This window comes from Lontra canadensis, unplaced genomic scaffold (genome assembly GCF_010015895.1).
Source record: "Lontra canadensis isolate GAN:19392208 unplaced genomic scaffold, GSC_riverotter_1.0 scaffold125, whole genome shotgun sequence".
In the NCBI taxonomy this organism is placed as follows: Eukaryota; Metazoa; Chordata; class Mammalia; order Carnivora; family Mustelidae; genus Lontra; species Lontra canadensis.
Window position 1 is genome coordinate 1,845,826 of NW_022631119.1, and position 14,009 is coordinate 1,859,834.

Below are 14,009 nucleotides of genomic sequence, written 5' to 3' on the forward strand. Positions count from 1 at the left end.
CCCCCCCCGCCCCCACCCCCCCCCATGGACATGCTGGACCCGGGTCTGGATCCCGCTGCCTCGGCCACCGCTGCTGCCGCCTCCAGGTAAGAGTGCCCGACCGGTCCGTGCCCCCGCGCGCCCTGGCCCGGGCCCTTCGGCCTGGCGCAGGGGCCGCCATGATCCCCGAGCGGCCGCTGGGCCCAGCTCAAAATGGAGGCTGCGAGGGAGGGGGGACCCGCGCTAATAACCTCGGCCCCGGGTCCTAGAGGTGTCCTAGCTCCAGACAGGGCCGGACGGGACGGGGGCCGTGCACCTGGGCAAAGGGGCGGGGGCGGGAGCGGCCCTGACCCCCTCTTCTTCCCGTGCTCCCCGCAGTCACGACAAGGGACCCGAGGCAGAGGAGGGCGTCGAGCTGCAGGAAGGTGAGTGCTCGCGGGTCTCACCGGGGCCGCGGCCTGTGCCTGGGGAGGGGACTGGGGGCGCCTTGGCCGCGTGACCACTGACCATGCTCCCCCCTTCGACCGCAGGCGGGGACGGCCCTGGGGCGGAGGAGCAGACTGCGGTGGCCATCGCCAGCGTCCAGCAGGCGGCGTTTGGCGACCACAACATCCAGTACCAGTTCCGCACAGAGAATAATGGAGGACAGGTGAAGCTGCGGGCCCAGAGCCCGCGGGCAAGTGGAGGGTTGAGCCGAGGGTCCGACCGGCGAGCTGGGAGGGGCTCAGACCTGGCCGCGGCCGGGACCCCAGAGCCGATCTCGCTGCTCTGCCGCCCCCTGCAGGTGACGTACCGCGTAGTCCAGGTGACTGATGGTCAGCTGGATGGCCAGGGAGACACGGCTGGCGCCGTCAGCGTCGTGTCTACGGCTGCCTTTGCGGGGGGGCAGCAGGCTGTGACCCAGGTGGGTGTGGATGGGGCATCCCAGCGTCCTGGCCCCACTGCTGCCTCTGTGCCCCCAGGTCCCGCAGCACCCTTCCCACTGGTAGGTGCCCACAAGCCCTGGGGGGATGGAGAGGGGACACTGATGCTGTTCTTGGGAATCCCCAGAGGGTGGGGCAGGTGGCACACTGATGCTACCTTTAGACCACCCGGCGGGGTGGGTCAGATCCCAGTTCTTCGAGGTGAAACTTGGGTCAAGAGCTTTGAAATACATTTTTTCTTTGCTTAAAATGGTGATGATGGTAACAGGGAAGTCTCCTAGATGTGAGAGTGTATCATGCTGTCAAATGATTGCTGGGCCTGTGCTCAGTTCCTGGGCTAGGAGACAAGGCAGAGTGGCACACACAGAGGGGTTTCCCATGGTCCTGAGGGCGTGGGGAACGTCCAACATGGCAAGAAGGGGATGGGTTGGTGAACAAAGATGGCTAAGGGTGGCCTCTGTGTCCTCCTACTCCCCAGGCCGTAATCCAAAATCCCTTCAGCAATGGCGGCAGCCCGGCAGCTGAGGCTGTCAGTGGGGAGGCCCGGTTTGCCTATTTCCCAGCATCCAGTGTGGGAGATACCACAGCTGTGTCCGTACAGACCACAGACCAGAGCTTGCAGGCCGGAGGTAAAGGAAGGGCCAGGGCGGAAGGCAGGGGAGGCAGCAGGCTAGCAGGGAGGGAAGCCCCTCCCCAGCTGTTTCTAACTGCCCCTCCCCTCCAATTTTCGTACTAACCCCCACTTTCCCTGCAGGCCAGTTCTATGTCATGATGACACCACAAGACGTGCTTCAGACAGGAACGCAGAGGACGATTGCACCCCGGACACACCCCTACTCCCCGTACGTGCAGGGGACCCCAGGAGCGGCTGGTGTGAGGGTGCCAAAGGAAGGGAAGGTTTACTGGAATGGGAGCCAGACAGTTGTGCACACAATAATCAGTCAGTATATTTTCTAATTTGTTTTTGCTTCTTGAGTGTAAGTAAGGGAATTAGCATTTTTCCTCTTTTTACACTGGAGTTTACTTTGCAGGGATAATTTTTAAGTCTGACTCCTTAATAGATGGGTAGACAAATGGGACCTGAAAGAACCCGTGCCTATCTTTTTCCTCTTCTAGGAAAATTGATGGAACCAGAACACCACGGGATGAAAGGAGGAGGGCCCAGCACAACGAAGGTACAGTCCGGGTGGAGTTTCTGGGCCCCATAGGCACCACCAGGCCTGGTCCTTTGTGTCATAGATCGCCAGCATGCCATGAGTGCTTAAGACGTGTTTGGTGAATGCTGGAAATGTAGAAACAGGTAGAAGTTCGTTGTCAGGAACAGATAGGCAGGAGGTGTGAACTGGAGGGTTTTTTTTTTTCATGCTGGCTAGTGACCTTGAACTCATGGTCAGCGTTTTAAGTGGCAGATTGCATGTTTACCTGTGGATTTTCTGCCTCTCTTGAAAAGTCGGTTTGCTTTGGTTTTCCTAGGACTGCCTTCCCATGTGGCAGCTGTCATACTCTTGTTTGTCAGTTTCCCCTGTTCCCCTGCCCACCTAACTTCTAGAAGCCACTCTGGTCTGCTGGGGAGCACATCAGAGATTGCAGCTCCCAGAAGCTGTGCCCCTGGCTGGCCAAGGCTGGTGCATCAAGTCCTTCCATTAAACACCAGATCCCACCTTGAAGTCATTTTGGTTCTTAATACTGTCCCTTCATCCTCCGCTGTGTTCCCTCCTCCCCATCATGGTAGCATGCATGTCCAGGGGAGCACTACGCCTAGACAGTCATCCCTCCGGGAGTGTTCCCTGAAGTTGGAATCGAGGCTGGGCGGCGTGCACCCTGGGCCGGTCTGGAGCCTGGTCTGCGGTATCAAGGAGGCTGGTGACTTTCACAGAGAGTTGGCCTTTGGGGGAACCTGTCAGGCAGAGGAGAACACTGGCTGAGGGAAGGCAGAGTGGGATGAGGCTGCTTCGGGGAGTGCTGATTTGGTCGAGACAGAGGTAGTGAAGTGCTTGGGGGTGGGGGACCGAGGAGGACTAAGGCAAATGTTAAATGTCAGGGTGTGGCCTTGAGAGTCCTGAAGGTGTCCAGCTTGCTGAGCTCGGCCTCTGCACCCCATATCTGCATCTGCACCTCATATCTGCCTGGCTTTTAGGCCCTCGGGTCCTGGGGGTGATAGAACAAATGAGGTCTTGGCTCTCACAGTGTTCCTCCTGGTGAGAGAGACAGATTACACAAGGCTGTGGTGTGATGTGAGGTCACGCAGGTCCCGAGGAGGAGATAAGGCCCCACGAGAAGCTGGGGAGTGATAGCGCAGGGCGCTCCGTGGGCCTCTCTGAGACGGGACGTTGGAGCAGAGGCCTGAATGGGCCAGCCAGGTCCCTGAGGAAGAGTCCCAGGCAGAGGGATGAGCAAGTGCAGACCCCCAGGCCCAAGCGAGAGCAGACTAGGTGTGTTTGAAGAAGAGCAGAATTCAGAGAAGGAAAGAGGAAGTTGGTGGCGCTGCGGGAGGGCTGGCCAGGTCACGTTGGGCCTTGTAAGAACAGCATCCCTACTGCAGGGTTTTTATTCTAGTCAGAGGGGAAGCCAGCAGAGGGGTCTGTGTACGGAGGTGACGGGACATCAGAGGCTGGGACATCAGAGGAGGTGACTGTAGCTGTCAGCCTGAGACAGGACAGGGCATGAAGTAGGGGAGTGCCTGGGGCAGAAGATTCCAAGGCTGGAGAATCAAGGTTTCGCAGTGGCGTCAGGTTGGTTGGAAGAGAAGTGGGGAGGGTCTGAGCTTGGTTTTGGGGCACGGTGTGTTTGAGGGGCCTCCAGTAGGCTACCCACGCAGTCCCAGCCCAGCTGCTTACTGGCTCTCTGACGTCGGGCTGCTTCTCAGTCCCTGCACCTGTTGAGTTGTGTGTGAAATGGCCTTGGCTAAAACTTGCTCATGGCCAGTTCTGCCGCTGTAGACACGCAAGCCTGTGGCCGCGCAGTGGGCCACCTGGTAAGGCTGCGGCCTGTGACTCAGGGCCCCCCTCCACCCTGCTCTGCACACTCTGCCTCTCGCCTGCAAAGTCTTGAATCTTTCTCATCCTGCAAAAAGCAGTCAGCAGTCTTTCTCATAACCTTGTCCTTCCACTCCTGTTGCATCCCATTCTCTTGTCTCCCAACCTGGCACATGTCTTTGATCCATCCTCTGCCCACCCTCCCTGGACCCTGGGCCATCTGGCTCATTCCTCTACCAAAAGAGGTCCGTCTGAGGTCACCCATGACGACCTCATTGCCAAATCCACTGGCTTCCTTTCCTGTCTGTGCTCCAAGCCTCTGACCCTGCCTTTTCCTTTCGGGAATGTTCCTCGCCGCTCTGTGCACTCTCATTTTCCTGCACTCTGCTTTTCCCTCCCGGCCTGCTTAGAGCAGAGCTTCCCGGTAGCTCCAGGAAGCTTGTTAATAGTCACGATCTCCAGGGCTGTTCTCTCAAGGTTCAGAACGAGTAAGTCACAGGAAGGCCCAGGAGCTTGGATTTGAACAAGTTATCCATGTGATTCTTCCCACTGGGCAAGGCTGGAAACTGCTTTGACTGTTGGTGTCCCTAAAGGTCTGGCCTGTCTCCCGTTGGCCTCAGGAGAGTTGAAGCCTTTGGGATGGGGCTTCATCCCGGGGATGGTCAGCGTCCCCCAAACCTGTCCCCAGTTGTAGGCATTCATCACTGCTCCAGAAAAGAGTGATTCGAACAAGGGGAGTCCTCCCAGGGCTCCCCGTCGCCCTGGCCCCTGGCTGTGTGCAAAGCTGTTTCTATTCCATTCTTCTCTCCTGAACTCCAGAGCCATAATTTGAACGACCCCTTCAAAATCTTCATATCTGGGGGTCCTTGAGACACCTCATAACTCAGCTTGTCCAAAACAAAGTCCGTCCCACCACCCCTACCCCCAGAGGCTCCATGCAACATTTCCTTTCCCAGAGGGAAAAGGCACCCCTGTTAGAATTACCCAAGCCAGCACCGAAAGTCAGGGCCACGCTCCACTCTGCCTGGGCTCCTTCCCCCACGTCTACAAATCCCAAGATTCTGTGCTGAAGTAGACCTCAAATTGGCTTCTCTTTCTCCTATTCCCCCTCTTTGTCACTGTTTCTTGAGACCGTCAGAGCCCATCTCCAAGCCCCGTGGGGAACTGGAGCCTGTGGGGCCAGCCCATTGCAGCCGGGTCAGAATTTGGGCCCACTGTCACCGGGGACCTCTGAGGAGCCAGAAGTCCAGATCTTTATGTGAAATCTGATTTTCAAATGCCGGGTGGGATTGCTTTTTCTATTTCATTAGTTTCTCCTCTCAATGTTGCTAATTCGTTCCATCTACTTACTTTGGGCTTAATTAGCTTGGAGTTTTTTTCCCTAGCCTTTCAAGATGATTTAAACCTTTCTTTTTTCCCAACACAAGCCTTTCTAGTTGCAAATTTCACTCCAGTGCTGCTTCAGCCAAATCCCTTTGGATATATTGGTTTTCATTATCATTCAGTTTAAAATACTTTCCAGTTTTCCTAATGATTTCTTCTTTGACCCCTGGGTTATTTAGAAGTACATTGCTTAATTTCGGAACGTCTGTGGCTTTTCGGAATATTTTCTCGTCACTGATTTTTAATTTAGTTCTGTTTTGATCGGAAATGCACTCCTAGTATATAATGTCAGTCCCTTGAGATTTGTTGAGACTCATTTTATGGCCCTGAATATGGTCTGTGTTGTGAAAGCTTCCACGTGTGCTTGGAGAGAATGTGTGTCTCTACCACAGTGTGGAGTGTTCCCTCGGGGTCGGCCAGCTCAAGTTGGTTGACACTCGTCAGGTTTTTTTTCTTTCTTTCTTTTTTTTTTTTTTTTTTTTTAAGATTTTATTTATTTGACGGAGAGAGAGAGATGACAAGTAGGCAGAGAGGCAGGCAGAGAGAGAGGGGGAACCAGGCTCCCTGCTGAGCAGAAAGCCCGATGTGGGGCTCGATCCCAGGACCCCAGCATCATGACCTGAGCTGAAGGCAGAGGTTTAACCCACTGAGCCACCCAGGTGCCCCATTTGTCAGGTTTTCTATCCTGACTTTTTTGTCTGCTTGTTCTCTCCGCTACTGAGAGAGGAACATTACGTCTCTAAGCGCGTCTGTGAGTTTATCCGTTTCTCCCCTCTCCTGGAAGATTTCATTTCTGGCTAGTTTTCGGTATCCTATGGGTGTAACTGAAGCTTGTCTCTGGAATAGACGTGGCCTTGGTCTTGACAGGTCATCTTGTTTCAAATGTGCCAGGATGGTCTTCCCTAGCCACAGGCCTGCCCACCGCACTACCTGCTTGGTGAAAGGGCCTGGGCCCATGAGCAGGGCATTCGAGGCCTTCACAGCCTGGCCTTTCCCACCCCCAGCTGCCCCCCCTCAGAGTATATCCAGACATTTCTGCATGTTCCACGCCTGTCTGCCTGATGCCCCTCCCTTCAGAACCAACCCAAATGTTCCCTCTCCAAGTCTTTCTCTGAAGGCCCACCACGCCCCAGCGCCATGCAGAAAGCATTGGCTCACCCTGGCATGCCCCCAGGCACGTGGTGCAACCTTCAGTCTTAACACGCCAGCGGTTTCCGTGTCCCCTGTTCACGCGCATCGCATGGGGTGCCGCGAGCACCAGTGGGGCGGAGTCAGAGTCCGCCGCAGACTCCGGGCTTGCAGGGTGCCCCCCTGCACACAGTCGGGCAGGCAGAAAGGTTTTTTGGTTTGGGTTTTTTTTTTTTTTTAATTTTATTTATTTGGGGGTGCAGAGGGAGAGAATCTCAAGCAGACTCCCTGCTGAGTACAAGCGCAACCTGGGGCTCAATCCCACAACCCTTTGATATGGTGACCTGAGCCGAAACCATGAGTCAGATGCTAAGCCTCCCAGGCGCCCCAGGCAGGCAGTAAGTTTAAAGTGAATGCAAACTGGAGAAGATGTGCCTGCCCCCCACCCCCACACCCCTGCCCTCTGCTGGCTGGAAGGGAGGATTCCAAGGTAGGAAGCCTGGTACCCGGGCTTGAGAATGCCAGACCGCATGAGGGGAGAGCAGGAAGCCGAGAGGCCGTCCGCTGTTGCGTTCCTCTGCTGAACCCTGGACATAGAGCGCACTGCTCTCTTCAGGGATGGGGTGGCCAGCGCCGCCAGGCCCGGGCAGACTCTCAGTTCCACTGAGGTATTTAGCCACAGAGTTTCCAGGCTGTAGGACGTGGCCATCCTCCGTGGGGAACTGCAACTCTTCCCAGTGGTGATGGGACCTGGGCATTGCATACTCACCCCAGGGCGACTGGTGGCTGAAGTGGAGTCCTGGAGAGGAAGAGGGACCAGGGAGGAGGAGAGTCCCTCCCTGGAGGAGGGTGTCCTAATCCAAGCCGGAGCAGGGGGTACCTGGACTTGGGAGGGGACTTGAGATGGGCAGGCAGAGCCAAGTGCCCGCAGCCAGCATGGGATTAGCCAATGAGCAGCCAGGCATGTTTTGTGAGAACAGCGGGGTCAACGGCATGGACCAGCCTCAGAGCCCATGAGGAGTGAGGGGTGTGATTCTGGCCCACCCTGCTTTTTCACTCTCGCCCAGACCCCTTCTGGCAACCCCCACCAGCACTGCCCAGCCCCGAGAAGATACTCCTTTGCCCCGCTTTGCACATCCCACCTATAGGCGGCATCTGTCCGTGAGCTGTCTTGGCAGGAGGGAGGAGGAGGGTGTGTGATGGTTGGGGAAGGTGTCTGGGCCTTCTTGGGTGTGTCCACACCAGCGCCTAGGATTGCACTTGGAAGGTGAGGAAGATTCTAGCCCAGCTTTGCTTCTGTGGGCCCTGAACCCTGGTGTGAGGCACCAGTGAGGGCAGACCCCGAGCAGCTGTCTCATAAGGCTGTGACATGAGCCCGATGAGAAGCCGGAGAGAAGGCATGTGCCCCATCTGGATGGGGTACCTGCCACTCAGGTCAGCTGACAGAGTTTGGGTAAGATTGCTGAGTGTTAGACAATTAAATCACAAGTCTGGATTTTTCAGAAGTCGTCTTCCATTGGCCTGTCAGCCCTGGCCTTCAAGGTAGAATTCACATTGCTCTTGGGGGACTCAGTGCCTGGTGGGGCCAGGCCCCCGAGAGCCACAAATGCCAGCCTGGGCAGCCTGGGACTCACTGCCCGGGCTCTGGAGAGGGATTTTAGCTAGGGGAGAGACATGGTCAGACTGTGATTTTAAAGATAAAGCAAAGACAACCTTGGGGAGCCTGAAGGAAGGCCTGAGCACTGAAAAATGGAAGGCAGTGGCTGTGGGGGGAGCAGATGGGGGCGCCCGGGGCCTGTGGAAAGGGGCGCTGGCTGGTTCCCGCCTCCCAAGAACACAAGCCACAACTCCCATTTTTCAGAAGATGCCAATTACTACATGAAATTTAATTTCACGTAACATTAATTTAAATGTTGGCTCCGATTTTTAAAATATGCCAGGCTGGTCAACAAAATGAACCTGCCGTCCCCAGCTGTTGTTCTGCCCTAAAGGTATGTGCGTGGCCCTTGAGGCCGAGACCTTGTTCCTCTCGAGAAGCAGCGGGACGTGGGGCGCAGGTGCCTGCGACTGGGCGCTGCTGGGCTGTCCCCGTCCGCGCTGGTGGGAGAGCGCCTGGCATGCAGGAAGGTTCCCGGAGCACCGCCGCCGACGCTCCTCTTACCTCTTGCAGTGGAGCGGAGGCGGAGGGACAAGATCAACAACTGGATCGTCCAACTTTCCAAAATCATTCCAGACTGTAACGCAGACAACAGCAAGACGGGAGCGGTAGGTGCCCCCCGCTCCCACCCTGGTCCTCCGGACCCCCATACCGCCCGGGCCGGGGCCCTGCCCCTTCGAGAACGTCAGCCTGGCCTGGCCCCTGGGCTTGGGCAGGCACCATCCGGGGCCAACTGGCGGGTGGCGCTCACTGGCGCCCTTGCCCACCCCCCAGAGTAAAGGAGGGATCCTGTCAAAGGCCTGCGACTACATCCGGGAGCTGCGCCAGACCAACCAGCGCATGCAGGAGACCTTCAAGGAGGCGGAGCGGCTGCAGATGGACAATGAGCTCCTAAGGCAGCAGGTGAGGGGCGCGATGGGCGGGGCCGGGGCGGAGCCAGCCCAGGTGCGGGGAGCCAGCCCCTGGCTCCTCGTCCCCTGGCGGGTCCCCCTGTCATGTTATGTGTACCAGATCGAGGAGCTGAAGAATGAGAACGCCGTGCTCCGTGCCCAGCTGCAGCAGCACAACCTGGAGATGGTGGGCGAAAGCGCGCGGCAGTGACGCCCACCCCACTGCGCGGCGGGGGCCCCTCCGGCCCCTGCCGCCCCTTCCCCAGCCCTTAGCACAGAGAGGGACAGACGCCCCTCCCCCAGCTGCGTTTTTTTATAGTAGATTTTTAACAAAACGGGGAGAAATAATGCATTTCTGTGGATAAGCACCCACTGCTCTCCTCAACTTGGGAAACGATATCCTCCCTCCCCCTTCTGTCTGTCTCCCTTCTCCCGCCCCCATGAAGCCCCAGCACTTCTAGTGGTCTTGCCTGGAGGCACGAGGGAAGAGGACAGAGACCCTGCCATATCCCGCTGCCTCCTTGGTCTCTAGAGGTACTGAGACAGGGTGCTTTAGGGAAGGAGGGGAGTCTTTAGGGGGCCATCCCCGGGGCCTGGACCTACGCAGGGAGGCCATGTCCCACCCCACCTCTTGTTTCTGGATCCCTGCTCCCCTTTGAGTGTGTGTGTGTGTTTTAATTTTCTTTATGGAAAAGTGGACAAAAAAAAATAGAGAGAGAGAGAGGTATTTAACTGCAATAAACTGGCCCCATGTGGCCCCGCCTTGTCTGTCTGTGTCTCTGTCCATCTTGGGTGTGGGGAGGGAGCCCGCCGTCCAGGCAGAGCTCTGCGAGGGCAACTCTGGGAGCATGGCCTCCATGTGTGTGGCTGTGGACCCCGGTCTGTCGGTGGGTCAGATGGGTGGAGAAATTAAGGACTATCTCCTTTGAGGCTCCAGGTGCGCATATGTGGTGTGGGGGCGTGGGGCACTAGTGTCAAGGACATGTCTCATGTTTTCGGAGGAGAGGCTGGGGTCTCTCCTGTCATCTGTTACTAAAAACAGCACTGGCTTCTGACCCTGCCCTTAAGGGTTGAAGCCCTCCCCTCTGTACCAGCCAATGGTGGAGCCTGGCCTTGAGCCCCCCACCCCCAGGAAGGGCAGATGGCCAGGAAGCTGGGCTTGGCCCGGCAGCCTGTCGCCTCACCCCATGGCTCTGGCGCCTGCACTGTGACCCCTGCCCCGGCTAGTGATGAAACCTGGCCTCAGCTGCGATGCTGTGCTGCCTGGGGCTGCTGGGGGACGCCGCTGCGTCTCCCCGGGGCTGAGTGTGCAGCGCGGCCCCGTGCAACCCCCAGGATGGAGGCTGGTCCTCCTGCTCACCTGGCCCACCTCTCCACCTGCTCCTCATCCCAGATGCTCCCAACTGGTCTGCCCCGTGACGGGCCCTGTCTCCCTTTACCCCTCTGACTGAGGCCGTTAGAGCGAAGATGTTTGGTGCAGGGGGCGGCCTGCACTTCCCAGACCCCACTCCCCCCACTTCTGTGGTTTCGAGTGGGCCTTGGCAAGCAGGTCAGGGCTGAGGGGAGTGTTCGTTCCTTGGCAGCATCGCCCACAGGCCCTTAGGCTGGAGCTGACCCTGCCTGGGTGGTCCCCAAGTGAGTCAGGGAGGCCGCGGGCCAGAGGCCTGTCTTTGGAATCAGGGCTGTGGTTCCCTGGACTACATGCACCCAGAGATGGCTCAGAGTTTGTGGGAGTGAGGTTGCCAGGTCAGGCCACCTGCCTCGTCTCCATCGGTGACGTGCTGGAGAACCAGCTCTCAAGAAAAAAGGCCCAGGTTTATAGAGTCAGCCGATGTCTAGGGTTGAAATACTCCCACCACTGCTGGATTCCCAGCGCCAGGGCGGGCCCAGTCTAGCGTGCTCCCCTGTGCCCTCCTGTGCTTGAGGGGAGACGAGAGCCAAATGGTGAGAACACAGGCCCCCGAGTCAGGCAGCTCAGGCTGGAACCCTAGCTCTAGCCTAGCTCTAACCCTAGCCCTGGCCTCCGACCGGGGGAGCTTGAGCAGGGCCCCAGTCTCTTCCTGCAGCTCCTAGAAAGCGAAGATGACCGGGTGGGTGCTGTGCTAAGAGGGAGCAGGGTCTGGGCAGCCAGGCCTCGGGGGATTAGTGGCAAAGGAGGCAGCGGGGGTCTCTGAATGCAGAGCAGAGCCCAGCACAGGGCCGGCAGGAGCTGCTTGGAGGACAGGTGCTTCGGACGTGGGTCAGTATATCTGGCATAAAAGAGGCGGCGTCCAATGTTAGCAACTAACGAATACTTCTGGCTCCTCTAGGCCCAAGTTGCAAAGAAATTCTGATACTCGAAAATCACCCGCACGCTGGGGGCTTGTGCCGACATAAACTCGTGCGTCTGGCTGCCCAGTGTTTCCTGCTGGGATCTTCGCCTGTGAGAGGGGAGCCTGAAGCAGTAGGAATTACACTCGGCACCCCCAGGGTGGCCTGTAAGTGACGGCCAGCCTCCCAGGGGATGAGGACATCGAGAAAGGGTGGGGAATAGGAGGTCACTTCACTCCTGCTCATCGACCCGTTCAACTTCTGGGTCAAAGGGGGAAATTCTTTTTCTGAGGTCAACCGGGTGATGCCCTGTCAGGGAAAGTGTTTCCCAGGTGGCCCGTCTGCCCCACCCCCAGACACACCTCTGCTAAGGGTGACATAACACTGTTCCCTGTCACTCTGTTCCCGCTTATCTCCCGTCTTGTCGGCGCCACCACCTTCTTGGAAATGAGTTAGGACAAAAGGGGCGGGGGGGGGGGGCTTACCACCCCCGCCTCCTCCAGAAGCACCCATAAAAGCCACTGAAACGGGGGACCAGACACCACAGCCGGTCCTGAACCTAACAGCAGGACAGCCGAACAGCCAGACAGACGGCACGATGGTACTGAGCCCGCAGATCCAGGCTGCCGGCCTCCTGTTCCTCCTCCTGGCCAGTCTGGCCAGTGGCTCGGTTCTTCCGCACCAGGTGAGTCTGCAGGGCCTGGGTCCAGCTCAGCGACCAAGACCATTGGAGAGCCAGGCCCTTGGGGGGGGGGGGGCAGTGCTGAGGGCAGCTGGAGACCCCTCAGCATGGGGCAGAGCTCACGGCAGGGCAAGGGGGGACGGGGAGCTGCCCAAAGTACAGAGCGGAGGTCCTGAGTATCAGGGACTGGAGACCCCAGATGAATTCCACAGTGGGCGGCGTGCCTCCTTGCTAAGTCCAATTCTGGACAGTGGGGAGTGCCCCGCGAACAAGGTAGAGTTTTCCTCTTGCGGAGCTTACATCCCAGTCAGGGAATTAGTCCCTGAACCATCAAAACATAAATGAGATCATTGTGTCTTGGTAAATGCTCTCCATGGATAATGGAAAATGATGATGATACTAGAGGGACCAGGAGGGGTCAGGGGAGGACTTCAGACGGGATGAAGGGCTGGCGGCGAAGCGGGAGTATTTGGTGAGAAAAAGAAATTTGACCTAGGACTGGGAGGAAAAGAGAAAGGGACGGCAAGCAAAGGCCTGGGAGAGGGCAAGTGTGGTGAACATCCCCAAGGATCAGAAGGTGTCATGAGTGAAGGGGACTGTACTTGGAGAGGAGTTGGAGGAGGGGACGTGCCGAGTCTTGTGGACGACTAGAAATACTGACTTTGCTCCACGTGCAAGGGGAGCCCCCCAGGCTTTTAAGCCGACTGATAAGGCACGGGGAACACATGTATGGGGCAAGACCCAGGAAGCCTTGTTCCAGGTGGGGGTGGCAGCAAGCCAGGAAGGGCGACGTTCCCAAGGAGAGTAACTGTGGAGAGAGGAGACAGATCTGGGGCGTCTATGGGAAGAGCTGTGTGAGCAAGGGGGAAAAAAGGCCGGACGGCGGGTCAGCTCCTAGGATACCCACAGAGCCCCAGGACACTGACCCTCGGGGAGGAGCTGGTGTGTAGGGATAAGTCTGAGAGTTCCGCTGGGCCCTGGCCATCCTCACCACCCCTTCTGCTCCCACAGACAAGACAGCTTACAGCCCTGCAAGCCCAGGACACAGCCGAAGCCGAGCCTGGCTTGACGGTAAGAGCACCTGCAGCGCCCCTTCCAGGCCTCCCCAGTGCCCCTTCCAGGCCTCCCCAACCCTTGCCTGGGCCCCAGGTCCGCTCACTCTCCCTTCTTCCCCATAGCCCACACTCCTGAGGCTGAGACGAGACACCCACTTCCCCATCTGCCTGTTCTGCTGCAACTGCTGTAAGCGATCAAAGTGTGGGTTTTGCTGCAAGACATAGAGCCTCCCCGGCCTGCCCCCCTATCCTGCCCGACCCTCGTATTTATCTGCCTTGCCCTCCAACACTCTGTGACCAGACTTGGAATAAAATGGTTCTGTCTGTTGTTTTCCACACTAGAGTGTCTGTTGTCTTTTCTTCCTGCCTGAGGCCTATGCCAGAGGCTTCTTCTGGCCCCTGTCTGGTCCAGGTGTGCGGGGTTGGTGGGTACTGGGGTCGGCACTGAGGTTTGGCGAAGGAGATCTGTTTCCTGCGCTTCCCTTCCTTCCCCTCTTCAGAAGACTTAAAACCGATGTCGCAACAGCAGTGGCTAGAAGTTAAACCAGGTGTCCTCTCCCTAAAGCCTTCTTGAAACAAGGGTGGCAAATTCAGTGTCCTCACAAGGGTTCTCAAAGTAAGGTCCAGGGAACCCCCAGCAGGGCTCCACCAGGTGGAAACCACTAGAATGTCATGTGCCTTTCTCACTCCTGTCGCAGGTCAACAGGCTCTGTGACGTGGGATCCACCTCATCACTCTGACAGGAACAGGCTATGTGCCCGTGTGCCCTGTGCTTTCCCAATATCCTGGTCTCCATTTCTAAGAGTTTCTAAGACGTGGAGCAGCTAGAAATAGAACCCACATAAACAAAATTTCTGGGGGAGTCCTCGATATTTTTGCAGAGTAGAAAGGGGTCCTGACACCAAAAAGTCTGAGAACTACTGGCTTTCCGGGCAGGCATAGTGACCGAATGAGGGGTGCTGGCTGGGTTTCAGAGGACCACGGTAAGGGGCATCCGCTCAGTAAGGACATACCATCCTGCGAGACA

General features: G+C 57.5%; 2 protein-coding genes across 4 annotated transcripts; both read left to right on the top strand.

Annotated features, from left to right (window-relative positions):
- The first annotated feature begins 6 nt into the window (after positions 1-6).
- On the top strand, positions 7-9,703 carry USF2 (upstream transcription factor 2, c-fos interacting). 3 transcript variants are annotated; one of them, XM_032841775.1, is made up of 10 exons: positions 7-86; positions 358-404; positions 510-628; positions 764-964; positions 1,381-1,531; positions 1,657-1,744; positions 2,019-2,077; positions 8,559-8,653; positions 8,820-8,948; positions 9,057-9,703. In XM_032841775.1, the coding sequence occupies exons 1-10, from the start codon at positions 25-27 to the stop codon at positions 9,144-9,146; spliced, it is 1,041 nt and encodes a 346-aa protein (XP_032697666.1). In that variant the 5' UTR covers positions 7-24; the 3' UTR covers positions 9,147-9,703. The 3 variants fall into 3 exon arrangements, with proteins under 3 accessions (XP_032697666.1, XP_032697667.1, XP_032697668.1); XM_032841776.1 differs by having other exon boundaries at positions 764-883; XM_032841777.1 differs by lacking the exon at positions 764-964.
- A 1,716-nt stretch (positions 9,704-11,419) lies between these two features.
- Positions 11,420-13,320, top strand: HAMP (hepcidin antimicrobial peptide). Its single transcript, XM_032842027.1, has 3 exons — positions 11,420-11,930; positions 12,939-12,998; positions 13,106-13,320. Exons 1-3 carry the CDS (start codon positions 11,844-11,846, stop codon positions 13,205-13,207), a joined length of 249 nt encoding a protein of 82 aa, XP_032697918.1. The 5' UTR covers positions 11,420-11,843; the 3' UTR covers positions 13,208-13,320.
- Positions 13,321-14,009: the final 689 nt, after the last annotated feature.

What these genes read in the sequence shown, in the direction of transcription:
- USF2 (XM_032841775.1), top strand. Translation starts at nt 25, where the DNA reads ATGGACATGCTGGACCCGGGTCTGGATCCCGCTGCCTCGGCCACCGCT. An exon ending in CCGCAGCACCCTTCCCACTG is followed by an intron (nt 965 to 1,380) that starts GTAGGTGCCCAC and finishes CCTACTCCCCAG; the next exon opens with GCCGTAATCCAAAATCCCTT. An exon ending in GAGGGCCCAGCACAACGAAG is followed by an intron (nt 2,078 to 8,558) that starts GTACAGTCCGGG and finishes TACCTCTTGCAG; the next exon opens with TGGAGCGGAGGCGGAGGGAC.
- HAMP (XM_032842027.1), top strand. Translation starts at nt 11,844, where the DNA reads ATGGTACTGAGCCCGCAGATCCAGGCTGCCGGCCTCCTGTTCCTCCTC. An exon ending in GCTCGGTTCTTCCGCACCAG is followed by an intron (nt 11,931 to 12,938) that starts GTGAGTCTGCAG and finishes CTGCTCCCACAG; the next exon opens with ACAAGACAGCTTACAGCCCT. An exon ending in AAGCCGAGCCTGGCTTGACG is followed by an intron (nt 12,999 to 13,105) that starts GTAAGAGCACCT and finishes TCTTCCCCATAG; the next exon opens with CCCACACTCCTGAGGCTGAG.